Raw genomic sequence first — 18,653 nt, forward strand, 5'->3', positions numbered from 1 at the left:
AGTAAGTTAGCCACACTAGATAATAAGTGAGAAATAGGAGTCGGTTTCAAAAGAAAAGTTATGAACGGGAAGTACCCGTATTTGCTTACTTGCACATAGTAACACACAAAGAGCTATACCCTTTTCATGTCTGTCGATTAAATATGAAGCTATGTACTGTATGTGTATAGGGTTAGGGTTTTATATTTATACTATTAAAAGGGAATGGACATTGGACATCTGGAACAAGAAACTATTGTACAAAACCTTTGGTTCTGTACAATTCTAATGTTAACAACTGTAATTCCATTTGTACTTGTCAATTGATGTGAAATGTCCTAATAAAAAAATAATCATAAAAATATATATATATAAAGCTATAGCCAGTTGTGGTTTGCTTTGCAACTAATTGTCTTATTTATTTAAGATGTATAAGTCTGATCAGAATATGCCAATAATAATAATCATTCATTTTGTGATAATACTAAACCTTTTTCCCCCTATTTATTATTATCATTTGTTATTGAATCATTGAAAGTACAAGCACCCAGTTGTCAGAGGTTTCAAAAGCTGAGAGTCTCATTTTTCTAATGTAATCTGAGATGATAGACAAGCGCAAATTATTCTTTTCACTCTATCTCAGGAGGGTAGAAAAGTCAATGAAGTGTCCTGTAGTGCTGGTATCTTAATCTTTTCATTTGTCATCACTTTAGCTATGCTGATTCAGAAGGTCTGTAACTACGTTCAGTTTGTTTTTTACATTACACAGAGGAACTGAACAAACATGAATGAATAAGAATGAATGATAAGATTGTCATACATACTGTGAGTAGCTGCAACATTTTCATGGGGTGGTTCAAGGAGGTCACTAACATGTACAGCACGTGTACTGTACCAGTCACATATACTGTATGTGCTTTCTGTTATGCATTACCTCATGCAAAAACCAGCTGAATCTGGTCTGAGTGAGACATAACCGCAGGGACGTTATTCAGAGGACAGTGGGACTGGTAGGAAAAGCCTAGAAAGGTAAAGAGGGTTTTTTTGTTTCCATACTTAGGACTGAGGTTGTATTTCATGCTGAGAGGAGGGGGCTAACTCTCCATCGTGGCTGTACAAAGTCATCCCACTGAAACACCTGCTCAGAATTTGTCAACATATCCAATATTCCTGTGTGCATGTTACCTGTATGGTTTTGTAGATCTGGTGGTGTGAATGTGATGATGTAAACACTTTGGACTTTGCACGAGTTTCATTTTCTTTTAAAAACAGATACAGTTGGAACACATGCCTATTGTCTGTGGATGGAGCAGGTGTTTCTCTAATGCCTGATAAGGAGGCTGATGAGAGGCTGAATGTTCCCACACTCGAGTCTGTCTGATCCCATGTGATAGAGGACGATTAAAGTGATGGTTCGAAGTAATGTCCCCCTAGGGTCCTTTGCACCATGACCTCGAGCCAAACACCCCCCCAGAAGCTTTTTTCACCTGGGTCTAACATTGGGAGAGTTAGCGTAGAGTAGCGTTATCAGCTGAATAGCTTAGCGCAGGGGCTAATGGACCCACGTTTGTATCTGGTAAATGACCCCACTAATAATGCCCGAAATGATACGAAACTGGGGTCCATTAGCCCATGCGCTAATAAGCTATTCAGCTGATAACGCTACTCTATGCTAACTCTCCCAATGTTAGACCCAGGTGAAAAAAGCTTCTGGGGGGGTGTTTGGCTCGAGGTCATGGTGCAAAGGACCCTAGGGTGAAATTACTCCGAACCATCACTTTAAGGCCTTAAGATTGTACTGAGAGGCAGCTGTTGGATTTTGAGGATGTCCATATCATGTAATTAAACTAGATGTCTTTTTTTTTTAGTGGCTGGTTTTCACTATTTTCTATCAGTCCAAAAAGAGGAGGTTGTTTCTTGTTATTGTGAGCAGGACCCCAAACTCCTTAACAGCTCATACAGTACCCAGTTTACCTGGGAACCACATATTTGCCTTTATGAATTATAGAGGGGTAAAAATCTTACTAACTTTCACAGGGAGTCCTGCCTGTCAATCAGAAGATCCAGGTAAAGCCTCCTGGTCCTTACAGCACTGAGACCTTGGAAGCAAAACTAATCTGGGCGTACCAACGGAAGCTGGTATTAAGGGCTTTATAAGGTTATCTGCAGATTTGTCAGAACTCAAAAGAAAACCCTAACTAGGTATGTAGCTCATTAAAATTCCATAATAAATGTAGTAACAGCTTGATGCTGTGGAAAAACCATGTAGGACTTTTGTCAATGACCCTCAGAACTGTTACCATAGTTACCACCATACAACACCCCATCTCCCACAATATCCCTACTTTTCTATTCACTCTGTTGTGATTTGTTGTCACTGGCAACATGGCAGCCATCCTCTACAGTGTGTGTGTGTGTGTGTGTGTGTGTGTGTGTGTGTGTGTGTGTGTGTGTGTGTGTGTGTGCGAGCGCGAAGGTCTGAAGTGTTCTTAATAAGAAGGCAGACATAATTCAATATAAGAGCTTTTAAATCATTAAAAATTGCATTAAAACTATCTCACTAATTTTCATTTTAAAGTCTTATATGTCCATGATGGAAATCCTTTATTGCCGTCGGTTGATCATTTATACAACCAAAGTGTTTACTTTAAGTTCGTCTCGCATAGCCAGACCTACCTCCACCACGCTATTAAGGAGGGTCTGGCTAGTCCACACAGCATTCCGGGATGGGAGAAAAACATGCTCTGGTTTATTGGCATTTCTTTAAACCAATCACAATCTTCTTGGAAGGGTGCTAAGCGCTGGACGGAGCACTGTGCCTCTAGGGAAGGAACTTGTTTTGGTGGAACATGTGTACGTTCAAAAGTAGTTTTAGTTGTGCAACAGAAAACTTTGATTGGAAAAAGATTGGACAGATAGTCTAGCTAGCTGTCTGGATTTACCCTGCAGAGATCTGAGGAGCAGTTTAGAATGCCAACACAAAGAAAGCGGAAGGTAAAGGACATCCTGCCGAAAATTAGGGACATCCGGCAGAACCTCTGGCGGCACCGGAACAATACCGTAAATGAAACTGTTGATATAGACTAGCTTTAAGTCAACCAAATGCTGTCCTTTACAAAACACTATAGTTAGCTATTAAACCTATATGGTTATTTTGTCAGTGAGTGTCATGTTATCATGAGGAAATGTGTTTGCAGTTATTTACGGCACAGACAGATGTCAATTTTCTAATAATATCTGTCACCACGTGTATAAACTTCTATATTTCCATATCACTGTCATGAAGTCCTTTGTGTCTTCCTAAAGCTTACTTGACACATGACTGACATTTGCATCCTCATGACATACATACTGCATTTCCATCAACACCCCATAAGCTTGGCTTGTCCTTTAAAGAAAGACAACACCAGAGCCTATCACTGTCACACACACCCATACACACCCGATCATCAGACCCACTGAGAGAAGCTTCGGACAAGTTGCTTATCTCAATTTGCATACAAGTATAGCCCATAGTTTCCTTGTTGCTTTGTGCATTGTGTCACAAAAACCAGCCGGTCCAGTCTGACAACAAACTCTTGCACTTTGTCTTTACGTCTCACTCTTCCTCCACACACCAATTATCTCTGCTACTCTGTCATCAAGTGGCTTTCATCTGAAAGAGTGCATGATGACTTAACTACGGAGTATGAGAGCCAGATCAGTCTCTTGTTGGCTGCCAATCAACACTGTGTCTGTGTTCTTCTACTTCTGAATGAATAGTAGTGTGATGTTTAGATCTCCAAATTGAGGACATATTTGCATACTGAGCTCATTCTGACCAGTCCTCATTTTTGCAGGTTTGGGAAATTAAAAATTAGGATCAGAATTAATCTAAGAGTAAGGTTAAAATTGTACAGAATGTTGAAGAGCTTGGGTCAGTGGTATCCTTATTATTATGTGACATGAGGACTGGTGCCAAAGTCATTTGTGTCTGCACGGGAAAGCTCTGGCTGCTGTTGCACGTATTTTAACATGCAATCCATTTAATAACCTCATCAGAGGGAGTTCCTTCAAAAGGACAATTCCAGCACAAAATGAACCTAGGGGTTAATTACATATGTGTACCGAGTCGAACGTTCTCTGGGATATGTTTTCATGCTAATCGAATGCTTCTCTAGCATTAAACAAGCTACCACAAACTAGTGGTTAGCTGCTAACGAAAAATAGCACCACACTTCCACAGTAGCATAATGAGGGTCCCTACATTTAAACCGAAGCATTGAGAACTTTGTAAGTGTACAGACAGTTTATTAAAAAGATAGATTATAAAGACCGTAGCGTTCAGGTTTACATCTTGGAAATGAGCATGGTCATGAGCAGTCGAATCACGAACGCTGCGTTTGATCTATGTTACTGGTTACTGGTTGCACAGCTGGTTGCACGGCGTTCAACTCGGTACACTTGTTATTAACCCCTAGGTTCATTTTGCACCGGAATTGTGCTTTAATTAATTTGAACAACTGTAAGCGATTACATTCTGTTGCCTGCCAATGTATTGTCACCGACAACAAAACCAAAGTCTTTTTTATTGGTGAAGTCAATTTTTAACCAACACCAAAAATAGCTGTGTGTAGAGGTCGACCGATTAATCGGCCTAGGCAGATTAATCGGCCGATTTTTTGGCATTTTTTACATAATCGGCGTCGGCCAATATCAAGCCGATTAATAGGCAGGCGCATCTGCGGGCAGCCTGGTGTTGTTGTTGTTGTGGAACACGTGTTCGACGCACGCTGCCCCTAGAGTCAATTACCAGCAGAGTGAGCAGACCTCACCCAGTGCCTAAGGAAGGAGCTGTTCCTCGGAGAAAACGGTAAGGATTCAATTCTTAAAGTCCTATATATTTAATGAAAAACGTATGACATGTTACTGCCAACTTCGAGAAAAAAACATGAATAGGCGACATGACGTTCGGCTACTTTGGATATTAATAGCTGTCATGTCATGCTGTCATCTCACAATAATTAAGCTAGAATTTTGCAATCACAGACAGTGGATCTGAGAGTTTTATTATTTGTTCTGTTTGTGTGTCTATATTTGAGAGGGTTGTCAACTCAATGCAGAGAAAGAAGTTGTAGTTAAAAGAGTCCACCGCACCATAGGCTAGTGAAGGACTGGCTTTGCTTTGCTAGCGTCGTTGCTAGGGTTGGTAAAGAGTAGACCCGCTGCTAATATGGCCCCTGTGCCTAAACGACCCGTATCTACCGGACCGAATAGCAACGCGGATTTCTGTGAGTCATTTCGGTGCCACTGATATGCCTGCGTTGCTCTCTGATGCTTGAAAACGAATGTTAGAATAACAGAAACATCGCAGCATGTGACGCTAGTTAACATTACACTCGTCAGCAGCTAATGTTAGCCTACCGTTAGCTAGCAGATGGATTAAACACGATTAAAATGCTGACAGCTAAACGGTGTAAAGTGGGATTTATTTCACTGTATATGATCCAACAGCAGCATGTTAAGCAGTGTGCAGCTGCCGTTGTCTACTTGTCTGAAGAACAACACAGACGGTGCGTCGCAGTGCATTCAAGTTGTTGTAAAATACCCTTTTGCCAAGATGGTAGTTGTTTTTGTCGTTCAACAGCAATTTACTAGTGAAATACATTATTGTTATAAGTTATAGTTATTACATTATTATTAAATCATTTCATTTTGACCATATGGCCTAAAGTTGTTTTCCCCCCTTTTGCGATAATTAGGTTTTGTCCATTTGGCTTTGTCTGTCAACAAACAAAACAAAACAAAAATACATGTTTCAGGACAGTTTTTGGGAAGATGATAGAAACGTTTTTAGCCTTGTATCACTTACAATGCACTGAAATATTAGCTGATTTATAAAACAAATGTTAGATTTTATATCTATACCTATGTATAAAATGACTTGAAGAAGATACTATACAAAAATACTAACTTAACCTTGTATTTTCCCCCTTTTTTACTCATTAAGTCTGATGGCTGAAAAGAAAACCAGCCCCTTATGGCAGCGCTTCACCCAGCCAACACCAAAACAAAGAAATGCTGCTGGTTGCTACTGTGTGTCAGCACTACTATTGTTAAAATGGTTAATTTATTTTATTGTTCTCAGATGTTTGATAAATGCTGCTTAGGGCACAGTTACTTTATCTTTTCATTGAAAAGTTTATTTGACAAAGTTAAGTTTATTTTCTTTCTTTCTTTCTTTCTTTCTCTCTCTTTCTTTCTTCTTACCAGTTTTGTTTATTTATACAATATATGTGTTTACATTATACATGTTTAATGTAAGTATACAAGTGCAGACTGGTGTTCAAGTGTTCAATAAATGTTTTTGTTGAGAAATTTTGTATATCTTAAGTACTTATTAGTGTTAAATTTTATCTTTCAAATAGAGGTTAAAAACAAGCAAATATTGGCCAAATATCGGCCAAAAATAATCGGCAGCATATATCGGCCATCGGCCGACCCTGATTTCAAAAGATCGGCATCGGCCTGAGAAAACCCATATCGGTCGACCTCTAGCTGTGTGGCTAACAAACAAGTAAGTTGTGGTCTCATGAGGTCTTATTTTTTTTGTTGAATTTAATCTCCATTTTACAAATGCCCTAAACAAACCTGTATAGTAGGCGTAGACAACTTTGCACTGCTAAAACTTCATATTTCCTCCTTTTTATGATGATACTGGTCACTTAGAAGTAGCTAACACTTGTAATAGCTGTGGCAGTAGTTGAATCAGTATTGTATAAGATGAAGAGCAGTAATATTTGGACTTACTGGGTGTTCTGGTAGACCTCCACTGAGCTGTTGAGTCCTTCAAGCTGTCCCATCAGTAGCTGTAGGTTGGAGTTAACATAGCTCAACTCCAACAGAACCATCTCTTTAACCTTGTTGTTAGATGTAGCCCTGCACACAGGAGAGATTGAAGGGAAACGAAAAATGAAAAGACAAAAGTGAGACAAAGGTCAGGAAACGTTTGAAATAAATGAAAGAAAAGACATACCAGCCTTGTTATTTTTAAAAGGGTAATAGGGTAAAAACAAGCGTGCCTCCCCTGGTATATTCTGGACCACAGACCTGCGTCACTGAGCCCTGCTATGCACTTGATTTACTCTCCACCACACAACAGCTTAACCATGATCTATGAATCACAGTTGCAGTCCCTATTTAGTTCAACAACTCATTCCCATGGTAAAATCATTGTTTTAAATCAAATCCACCATTACCAAATGCGATAAGATCACAATATATTTCAATCATGCTACACAACTTGAAGAGGGTGGAAGTCAGAGGTCCAGCACTTTTCAATATTATTGTTTTTGTACATTTTACTGTACATTTATGGAAACAAAAACAGAAATATGTACAGTATGCGCATTTTGTATTGATGTGAAGAAGATTAGAGCATTAAACGGAGTATGTGTAAGGTGTGTGTGTGCACAAGGGGTTACTATGGGGCTCACTCAGAGCTTTCTGCACAACAGAGATAGGATTGTAATAATGTGTGTGTGTGTGTGTGTGTGTGTGTGTGTGTGTGTGTGTGTGTGTGTGTGTATACAAAGACAAAGTGGCTGGATCTTTTGTAATGCACAATTTATGATGCATTGTCAGTTTGTGAAAAACGCAAACTACAATTTACATGCATACATGGTGACACAAGGTAACACACAAACATCAGTGGCCTCACTTTATGCTTATCTCTGTTTTACAGTGACTCATAACACATTCTCTGTCAGTCATAACCAATTGGAGACATACCCCAAACTCCAGTCTAGAGATGTTTCACTGTCTCACTGTCATCTAGTCTCGCTCTCACTCTCTCTCTACCCTGTAATTACAGAGGATGTCATTCTTAACCAAGAAGGTGAGATGTGAAGAAGTGCTGGCAGACAGGAGTTATAGGAGAAACAATAATTAGTTAAACTGAAGGTTAAAAAGCTGAAAAGAGATAAACTAGTTTTTTTATTTTCTTCCATTTGAACATTTTCACATAAAATATTCCAAAAGTTACAACTTCAAAAAAAGTTTGTTACACATATGGAAAAAGTGGTCTAAGCACGAACAAACTATTAGTACCAAATAATATAATGTGACCTTGAATGCTGTATAATGGAGGATGTCTTAAAACATATTACGAATCAATGGAGTCTACTGCGAGCTACGTACCACCCAATAGTTTTATCTCTAAAACTGGCTCACTCTGCTCTTTGGTCTTGATTCATGCTCTTAAATTACTGACTGTAGTTTTTCTCCCCCATACAACACATTGGAACATTGGGACGTCAACCCCTGCTTAACATTGACGCCACACCATCACATACTTTTTGGCCTGCTGAAGGATTTCTGAGGAGGTTTGGCCTGGGGAATCAGGGTGGAGGTTTGGACAGAATAGATATCAGCTCGCCAGCCCAGAGGTTGTTATTAATATCTAATTTAATATTAAATATCATCCCACAGAGCGTGGGAATGAGACTGTAAACCAGAAAGTGTGGTTTCACTGAAGTTCACCCATCCTTTTTTCTGGAAAATCTGTTTTTATGTTTTTGGCAGATTGACAGGTAGTTGTATTTTTCCTTGGAGCCTTTAATCTGAAAAGAGATATCTGCTACTGATAATGATTGGAGTTTACTGAGAAATGTACTCTCTATTCTATAAAGCTTAGTGTGGCACAACAATAGTACATTGCCAGGATAAAGCCTGACATGTGGCCCATGGCTCCACGACCTCTGTTGCAGAAGAGAAGAAAAGAGAAGAGAAAATGAGAGAAGAGAAAAGAAGAGAACTGGTCTGAGCAGACTGACTGGTCAGACCTGTTGCTGATAGAGGTTGGAATGCAGAACAAAAAAAAGAGGAAAAAGTGAGGATAAGGATGGCAACGAACAGGAAAAAAGCAAAAGACACACACACACACACACACACACACACACACACACACACACACACACACACACACACACACACACACACACACACACACACACACACACACACACACACACACACACACACACACACACACACACACACACACACACACACACACACACACACACACACACACACACACACACACACACACACACACACACACACACACACACACACACACACACACACACACACACACACACACGATTTAGGTTCTACATGAGCCATAATGACTCAAACTAAACTTTCTTAATAGAATTTAAAAAAAGGACATAGTTTGTTTATTGAACAAATCTGTTTTTAACATGATAACCCAGGTGGATGTCTAAATAGGTAGATAGCCTTGGCAACGCTGTTATCCACACAGAGAAGGAAGATCCCAAGTAGAACTACAGTCAGACTGCATATGATTTAAGACCATGAAAATAAAGCTAAGAGCATACCTGAAACTCATAAATGCAGCTGGGCTGGTAAACACACAGTCAATTTGCCCCCAAGTGCCTTGGCTGGGCAGACTATGTGAAGTACTAGAGGAATGTGGAGGCTTCTCAGGCTGACAGTGGGCTTAGACAGGAAGAGCGAGCGCGCGCGCACACGCACGCACGGTTGTACACCGTTGTACCTTTCGTTTCTCTAGACTCAGGGCAGACTTAGTGACAGAATATACTACAACACACTTTTTTTTTTTAAAAAGGCCCTTACAGTTCAGTAAACTTAACACCATTATGAATACTCTGGGGCACATTATTCTTACCAAAGGCCACACAGAACAGAAGCTGGACATAGTAACAGGAAGAACTGTATAATCTAATGCAATCCAATACAGTGAGCCCGCTATCAGTGTTGCCACAGTTACTTTGAAAAAGTAACTTAGTTACTTTATAGATTACTTGATTTTAAAAGTAGTTTAGTTACTTTACAGATTACTTGATTTTAAAAGTAACAAAGTTAGATTACAAGTTACTTTATTAGTTACATGCAGCAGCTGCCGACAACACCCCTACAACCTCAACATAAAAATGACAACCGGTTTACTGTGAGGCATTGCCAGTAGTAGGTTTATTATGGCACGAAAGAGAGCGAGTCAGCCGTGTTTAAGGGCAGCATTTCCGCTACAACATAGGCCTACTGCCCGACCAACTTCTTCAACTCTCCCCCACTTACTGGTTTTGCACCGAAGTCCAGCTTTTGCTGTTTGGGTGGTGGGGGACCTCCTCTCTGCTTCACTCCACCTGCTCTGTAAGTTTGACTGCAGCGCTGCGACTCCAAATGTTTCTTCAAATTTGACGTAGTCACCACCAGCACAGAGCCTTAATATTGCCGTCTTTAGCTGACACAAACTCTAAATAGTGACTGTATTTCCAGCTAGAAAACGCGCATCTGCCTAATGAAGTCTGCATTATTATCTTACGTACTATTGGGATGGCTTTTTTATTTTATTTTATCACTGGATTTTGTGTAAATGTACAGTTGACTCACTATTATCTTTTGTTTGATTGGTGACATACTGAGACGCACAGAGGTTCTGATGAGGGTGGGTTTGAGGGAGGGAGACCACAGGGGTCTTTGTTTTGAAATGAAAAAAGGAAAACGAATATATTTCATGTGAGACTGTAACTTGATTGTTCTGTACGAATAAAAAGAGTTAAAAAAAAAAAAAAAGAAAACGCGCATCTCTCTCCTCCCTCCATTGTTGTTTACGTTTGTGTCGCTGCGTGGTACACGTGAACTGTCCTCACGCTGAAAACGTGACTTGTCGCATACGTGACTTCACTCCCCGAGACGCAAGAAGAAAGCAAAAATATATATTTTTACTAAGGAAAATGACAAATAGTAACGCACGGTGACTTGGATAAGTAACTTTAATCTGATTACTGGTTTGGAAATAGTAACGCGTTAGATTACTCGTTACTGAAAAAAGTGCTCAGATTAGAGTAACACGTTACTAGTAACGCGTTACGTGGCATCACTGCCCGCTATAAACACTACTTTTATAAAGCTTATAATATTCAATTTCTGTTCACACTTTGTCAGAGAGCTGTTGATTCAACTTTTTGAGGCTGTCGTTTTCCCACAAGTTTTGCATCTTGTGATGGGATCACAACAGCCACAAAGTAGAATCGGCCCAGGGAGGTAAAGTGGGGAGGCCAATGGCTCCTTCACGCGCTTGCTTGGACCACACCCATCTTCGTACTTGGCCTTCATAGTTGAACTCAACTACACACCTGTAAAGTGTTGTGACTGCATTTTGCACGATTGTGATGCTATCGCATAACAAAATTTGTCCACAGAAATATGGAGGATGACAGAAATATAAACACCTGGCAAAGTACTCAAAAACGATTATGTGACTGGTTTAAAGAAATGCCAATAAACCAGAGCACTTTTTTCTCCTATCCCGGAATGCTGTGTGGACTAACTTAAAGTAAACACTTCGGTTGTATAAATGATGAACTGACTGCAATAAAGGATTTCCATTATGGACACACAGACGGCAGGGGATAACAAGTGCAAAAATACAAAAAGCGTATCAAATATCATGCTCAGCAAAATGTTTAAATTATTTTTCTAAACTACATATCACAGAAGTGCTTTGTTTCCATGGTACATATAATGCTCCTCTTCAGGATTGTTACCTAATAGGATCTGTCCCCCTATGTTGTTTTAAATCTCAACAAGAATTCATGACAACTGATAACAGAACAATGAAGGAGATGATGTCAACACGTCTCAACAGACCAGCTGGAGTTAACTAGAGGTCACATATACCACAGTGACATAATGAACTAGCAATACAGACAAATGAATGATACATGGATGAAGGGTGTGAGCAGAGAGGGATAAACTTATAACAATTAGCTTTCCCTTATGCGACAAATAAAAATGCATAGCTGGGAGTTTAAACCATCCTGCACTTCCCACTTAAAGAATCCACACTTTAGTTACTTACTTCAGCAGGTTCTCAGCTCCAGCCCTCATCCTCATCTGTTTGATGATCTGCTGGTTCACATTGGCTCGTTTATTCTGAAGTTTGCTTCGTCCAGTCTGGGCAAACGGGTTACAACCCTGGGACAAGGAGATGCAAGCACAAACATGTCAGCAGAAAATAATATATTGGGTAAATAAATGGAAAAAACTGCATGGGCATCAAGAAAAATGTGCATACTGCAAAAAGTAGGATGATTTCCTCATTGAGGTTTTTTATGCTGCAGTTATTTGGTTAATAACAATCACAAAATAGATCTTCAATTTCCTTCAAGTCATTCAAACTCTGTTTTTTAATCTATGTATGTATAGCAGTCTGTCCCAAGTTTTTCTTTCCATAACATATTGTTGCTGTACAATTGTGAACAGTGGGTATCCAATCTACTGAACCAGTGTCTTTGTTCATGTTATATGTCATCTCAGTCAGGGCCAAAACTGTCAGGTTTGTTATTAAATCTTTCACCCACATACATCTATTCACTACCACAGAGGTGGCAATATGTTATTATTTGATCAATATACCAAACTACTAGACATCAGTTGGTCTAAATATTCCTCTGATGTCAACTTTTTTGTACACTAAATTGATGTGAATTATTTACTTTATCCCTATCTCCCTGATGTAACAGTAAAAATAAGCCTAAGTTGGGTGTGGAAGGAGCTGCACCTTGTTATGCTGTACTCAACACAAACACATGCTCTCACTCTTTATGTTTACATGTAGCCTAACGGCCTGTATGCAGCTGTACTGTGTGTCCTTGTCCCTATCACAACCACCAGCGCCCCAGCCTTAAGTCAACAGGTTGTCCCTTACACCAGTACAGATAAACTGGCCTTAAACATTCATACTGACTGACTCACAGCACAACAGAGGTGTGGCTTGACTACGGACGGCAAAAAACAGCATGATGCACAGAAACCAGTCAGCTTAGTAAAACCAGTTGGTTTACAGTCCTCAACTTGGGACAATTTTACATTGTATTTATTTATCTGAAACGAGCTTCAGTTTCTACATGCGCAACATGAAGGAAATACATATTTATGTAACCATGAAGGACACCGAAACAAAGAAAAAAACTCATCAGTATAATTACATGTTCATGTAATGTCAAGGTGATTTGATACACATCAGCAACAAGAAGAATTCATTGACTTTTAAAGGATGTCAAAGTCAGGGATCACTGTTAGAGAAATTATTGCTCAGACGGGTAGTGTATAAACACAACAGAGATGAGCAAACCAAAGATGGAATCTAAGAATTTATAGATTAATAGAAATTAGGGATGTATAAAAACCGAAAAATCTTATTTTCAAGTAAGTCAGTGTAATTGTGGGTGTTTGAGTGTTTTGCCCCTGTATCACCTGTCACATTGTTTACATTTACTGAATCATGTGGCTGATGCTCTCATCCAGAGAGACTTCCTGTAAAATGGGTAAGCAGTGACAGTGTCCTTAAGTACAAATTTCCATAACTCAAGTCAAACGGTTCCAACAAGGGTCACATTTAACTTGACATTTTCTCTACCAACAATCCACTGTAGTCACTTGGGTGTTCCTGTACAAAGACTTCAGTGACCTGAGAGTGTAATGATTAACCATTTACACAAATGAGAGCTGGCTTGATGTTGCAGCAGCTATTCTTAGAATGACAGCAGGGCGAGGATGTTAGAGTACGACTGGAGGGGCGTGGATTTACTGCAGCAGCATCACATCAAAACTGAGATTTACGTTTGTGTTAAAGAACAAGGGAGTGGCTAGTGGTTGATAGTAACCATAGCAGTGTTTCCATTTTTAATACGTAGCACGCTATGAAACTTCAACCCATGCATTCCAAAGTGATGATCCTGATCCTGCGTGGCAACACTACTCTGATCAGCTATCAGGGACCAATACGTCATGTCAGTAACAGATAGTCCATAAAACTGACGGTTTAATACCACACCTCCTGGCATGCTAAGTTAGAGACATTAAGACTTTTACGTTTTGGATTGTCTTAGGCATTGTTGACTGTCACTTACAACGCAGACCTTTTGGATGAAAACTTGATCAACATGAAATGACACATGGAACTGACCCTTAGCTCTGGCTATGCTACTGCCTTGCCTAACCCACTTAACTACTCGGGGAATGGAACCCCTCCTACCCACTGGCATACTCAAGCAGTACAGCCTTTTTCTACGAGCGTACAAAATACATCATTACAGAAAAACAAAGAAAGTCCTGTTCGTTATCATTTCCATCAAACAGCCAATCATTCTTCTGTTGTATAACCGAGGCATCATAAAGGACATGTAGAGCAATGGTTCATGGGATAATTGTTTACAGCCACCAACCATTTTTGGCAGCATAACCAACTCTTAATTGCTTGTTCACCATATAAATACCCAGAATGTCCTGCTCAAAAGGGAATGTGCTTCATTTAATCCAAAGAAAGACATCTCTATATTTAGTGAAATACTGTAAAAAGTGAAAGATACAATATTTGATCACAGCAACTTTCTTTTTCCCCAATACAAACCCTGCTAAGGGATCCTAGCGTGTCTCCAAGTCGAAAAAGCTTGTCTGGTTTTTTAACCAGGACACATGTTGTCAATTTGTGTCTGTGGTCTGGCTAAAGGACGGCCTGGGGCCAGATGCTACGTCAATGCTCTTGTTGGCCGTGGAGGATAAGGAGATTGTTCTGCCATCTTTCCATCCTGCAGCCGTCGAGTCGGACCTCAGCCAGCTGGAGGTGAAACAGTGGACGGCTGGGAAGGCATCCCTGAACCACAACAGCTCCCTGGAGCATCAGTAGAACCCAGTGAGGCCTTGTAAGTCATTAAACTCATTTTCACCCAAGAGAAAGAGGGGCACAGAACACGGAAGCAAAGACCGTCTTGGCTCCACTTGGTTAAAATTTGACCAAAAACTTTCCAAATTGCAAATCTCTTTAACATTACGAAATGAGAATGCAGAACTCATTGATGTGTGGTTTCCACAAATGTGCAAGCCTTTTATACTGAGAAGGCTTTCTGCAATGAAAGTAGAGACTCCTAAGCGTTAAACACTAAGAAATACAGAGGACAAAGGAAATGAAGTGAGAACGATGGAGAATGGCTCTACAATGTGTGTTCCAGCCATAAAGGAAACGGTTTGGGATTGAGGTATTAGGCTCTACAGTCTCCCATCATGTCCTGTGGCAGTACCAGAACCTGGCTCCCACTGACCTTTTTATAGACACAGGAAGTGCAGCACAGAGCCTAAATCCAGACAGCGTTCAGAGGGGGATTCGGGGGGATTGGAAGACACAAAGGCCCTGTTCAGATGCCCATCTAAACAAGCTTGTCTATAAAAACACCCCGGTTGAGGACACTAGCACAAATGTGGATGAATGAGACATGGACCACATGGCAGACAGGGAACTCATGAAAAACACATTAGATAATCACTCAGCCACTGCCAAGTGCTTTTCTCATAGCCTCAATCTATACTGTGAATGTGAATACCTTTAATGAAAAATAGCTCATCATCTTATTTACATGATGAAAAGGCGTCAACTTCAACACAAACACCAGCAGTGTAAAAACTACCTTAATCTGATCTATGAATTTAGATAACCTGGCACTTATATGTGCGTTTAAAACTTTTAGCTGATGCTGTTATCCAATGTGTGTAGCTGTAAGATACAGTTAATCAACACGTCTGCCAAAATTATCTAAGGGCAGGAGGCTAATCTGACCTAAGATTACCAGAGTATCAACAAAGCTTTTGAGGAATCCCTTATCCATTACATAGCAATCACCATCACACCTCTGACAACCAGCAGGAAACTGATGATGGTAATTATGGGATGTTTGGTCACTGACCTTTAGAGGCAGTAACTGCATGAGATAAAGTTATTGTGACGTGACACACACACACACACACACACACACACACACACACACACACACACACACACACACACACACATGAAGCTGACAGTGCTGTGGTTTCTGCTGCTGTTGGTGACATATCAGGAGCAGCAGTAATTGTTGTGCTAAATGTCAGACTAAAACCATGCGGTTTTTAAAAATAAAATGAAAGATTCTAAGTTTATATCACTTTAAGTCCATGTGGTGCTTTGTATACACATTTGAATTATTGGTAGCGTGGTCGCCCCATAACCACAAGGTTGGCGGTTTAATAACCAGGCTCCTCTATGTCAAAGTGTCCCTGAGCAAGACATTAAACCCCAAGTTGCTCCCCGGATGCTATTAGCTAGCTAGCTGTCCACTGCTCCTACTACTATGGATGGGTTAAATGCAGAACTAAAATGTCAGTACATTGTACTCGGTATGTGATAATTAAGATTAAAGTTTTTTTTTTTTTTTAATTGTATGTTTTATTGTATCTAATAGCTAGCTCTACAAAAATAGAAAAATATAGTTTCCATCGCCAGTTAACGTACGTTACAGCTTGAAACTGTGAACATGGGTAACGTTAGGCTAACTTATGTAGGTTAGCCTACCATACATAAAGTTAGGTAAACAACCTAAAGACACAAGTAACGTTAACCTAGTTAATATGGTGAAGAGGGCTCCGTTAAATGCCTTTTGCATGCTGGCAATGAATTAGGAAAATGTAAATGCTCCAGACAGTCAAGCCGTAACTAAACAGTAAGCTAAAGTCATTATTTGCCCATTTTCAACTGTAGAAATGTGCGCTGGCATCTCCCTGTCCGTTAACATGACGCAGACGGATTTAGTTTGTTCCAGAAGTGAAGTGACGAGAAGCAAAACTCACTTTTTTGAAATAACTGCTGTCTCCTCCGCTGTCTTTGATGCCGTTTGGTAAAAGAGTGTCCGTCATCCTGAAGGCTCAGACTCTGAAACTCTGAGGAAAAACAAGTGAAATAAAACCAGACCGCTGCTGTTCAACAGGTGTGTATCCTCTCTCTTCCAACGACGTGTGTCTGTCTGTCTGCTCTCACCCAGGGACATTCCCAGCTGAAACCAGAGACTCCGCCCAAACGGAAAAAAAGGAAGACTGGGTGGTGCGTTCACAACCAAAGAAACTCACCGGACTGCACCTGTTTTATTCAAGTTATGTACACTAACATTGTAGTAGCCTACGTACGACAGTAAGACATGACTAACAAGCTACCACCTAGGAAATATTGTTCACCGATGACAATTTCATATACATTTCACTAGCTTTAGTTAAGTCTGGCTTACAAGCTGCACCGGCTAGCCCTAATACTACTGGTAAATCACTTATGCTAAAATAGCTTGGTTAAAGGCCTTACTACTGGTTTTGTTAAAAGCTATTTTATAACTGGCAAATTGTTCATTTTGAAAGTGAAAAACACAAGTGGGACAGAAAACTCAGTCCATACTGAGATACTGATACTGAGATAAAAACCTTAATTATAGGCTACAGAATAATAATAAGTGTGTTTATCTAAAGCTATAAAAATTATATTAAAATCTAAAAGTCCAAAACCAGTCTGGCTGACGGAAGTCACAAGTAATTTACAGTAGGCATATTAGGGCTGTAGGTTAAAGGGCTGTAACAAATTAAATAATTAAAAAGTAAATAAACTGAAAACAAAAACTCTGACAATGGCACTGCAAGGAGTAGTTTAACACAGCACTCATTTGTGGCATTTTTAAATTTCTATATTAGCAAATGGCAGATATGTGCCAGCTATACAAAATTATGCAAAAGGCTGCTTCCCTTTAAAAAAACAAGAAAACTCCTGGTTTAGCATCAAACATGTTTATCCATCTTCCTGCACTCTGACATATAAAACATCCAAAACAACATATTAGCCTATACCGCATACTATCATTTGACTTCAAATTAAACAGGCGGTTGAACTGGAGTGAACAAACAAAATGGTGCTCTTCACATATCACATCAATGATTCTCACATGGATGATCACAGCGGGTACAGTAATAATGCCTTGGTAGGGGCGCCCTGATAGCTCACCTGGTTGAGCATGCGCCCCATATACTAAGGCTCAGTCCTTACTGCAGCGGCCCAGGTTCGAGTCCGACCCGCAGCCCTTTTCTGCATGTCATCCCCCCCTCTCTATCCCCCCTTTCCTGTTTTCAAGGAAAACAAAGCCCCAAAAAAAAAAAAAAAAAAAAATCTTTAAATTACTCAAAAATAATGCCTTGGTGGAAACAACAGTTTCATTTGTCTGAAACCGACACTGCAGTATTTGATTTGTTTCAGAGGCTGTAGCGGGCTATTGGTATCATATGAAACTAGATGTAGGCAATCAATTGGCTACCACCATTATGCTAGATTGTCAAGGAAGGGGGTTAATTACACTACATTTTGGAGAGGGAAAAACTGGCATGGCCATTTTCAAAGGGGTCCCTAGACCTCTCACGTCAAGATATTTGAATGATGACATTAGCTATTAGTGATACAATACCAACCCAAAGCAAAATTACATATTTGTGCATCACCATCCATGCATCGCTATAGCGAGTTGTCCAGGACAACTATGAAACTATATTAAGTAGTGTTCAAAGGGATCTGGCCAATTGGTCTGCGCTGCCAGCATCGCTACGGTCCAGGATTGCTGTTGTTAAAATGAACATAGTTCCTCGTGTGAACTTCTTAAGTACAATGATCCCCTTACCCCCACCAATACATTTCTGGAAGAAACTTGATGCCGTAATCCGGCAGTATATTTGGAATAGTAAACAACCTAGGCTAAAATACTCTACCTTGCAACGTACCACCAACACGGGAGGCCTGGCCCTCCCCAACC

At 40.0% G+C, this 18,653-nt stretch overlaps 1 protein-coding gene across 1 annotated transcript in view; it reads right to left on the bottom strand.

Annotated features, from left to right (window-relative positions):
• Positions 1-16,860, bottom strand: part of rhpn2 (rhophilin, Rho GTPase binding protein 2) — a 34,988-nt gene extending 18,128 nt beyond the window's left edge. Inside the window, exons 1-3 of the mRNA XM_028600771.1 lie at positions 16,669-16,860; positions 11,870-11,985; positions 6,769-6,897 (exon numbers count right to left, since the gene is read on the bottom strand). Coding sequence (XP_028456572.1) covers positions 6,769-6,897; positions 11,870-11,985; positions 16,669-16,734 — 311 coding nt within the window. The 5' untranslated portion in view covers positions 16,735-16,860. The remainder of the gene's footprint in view (positions 1-6,768; positions 6,898-11,869; positions 11,986-16,668) is intronic.
• Between the last annotated feature and the right edge of the window lie 1,793 nt (positions 16,861-18,653).

This window comes from Perca flavescens, chromosome 1 (assembly GCF_004354835.1).
Source record: "Perca flavescens isolate YP-PL-M2 chromosome 1, PFLA_1.0, whole genome shotgun sequence".
NCBI classification, from domain to species: Eukaryota; Metazoa; Chordata; class Actinopteri; order Perciformes; family Percidae; genus Perca; species Perca flavescens.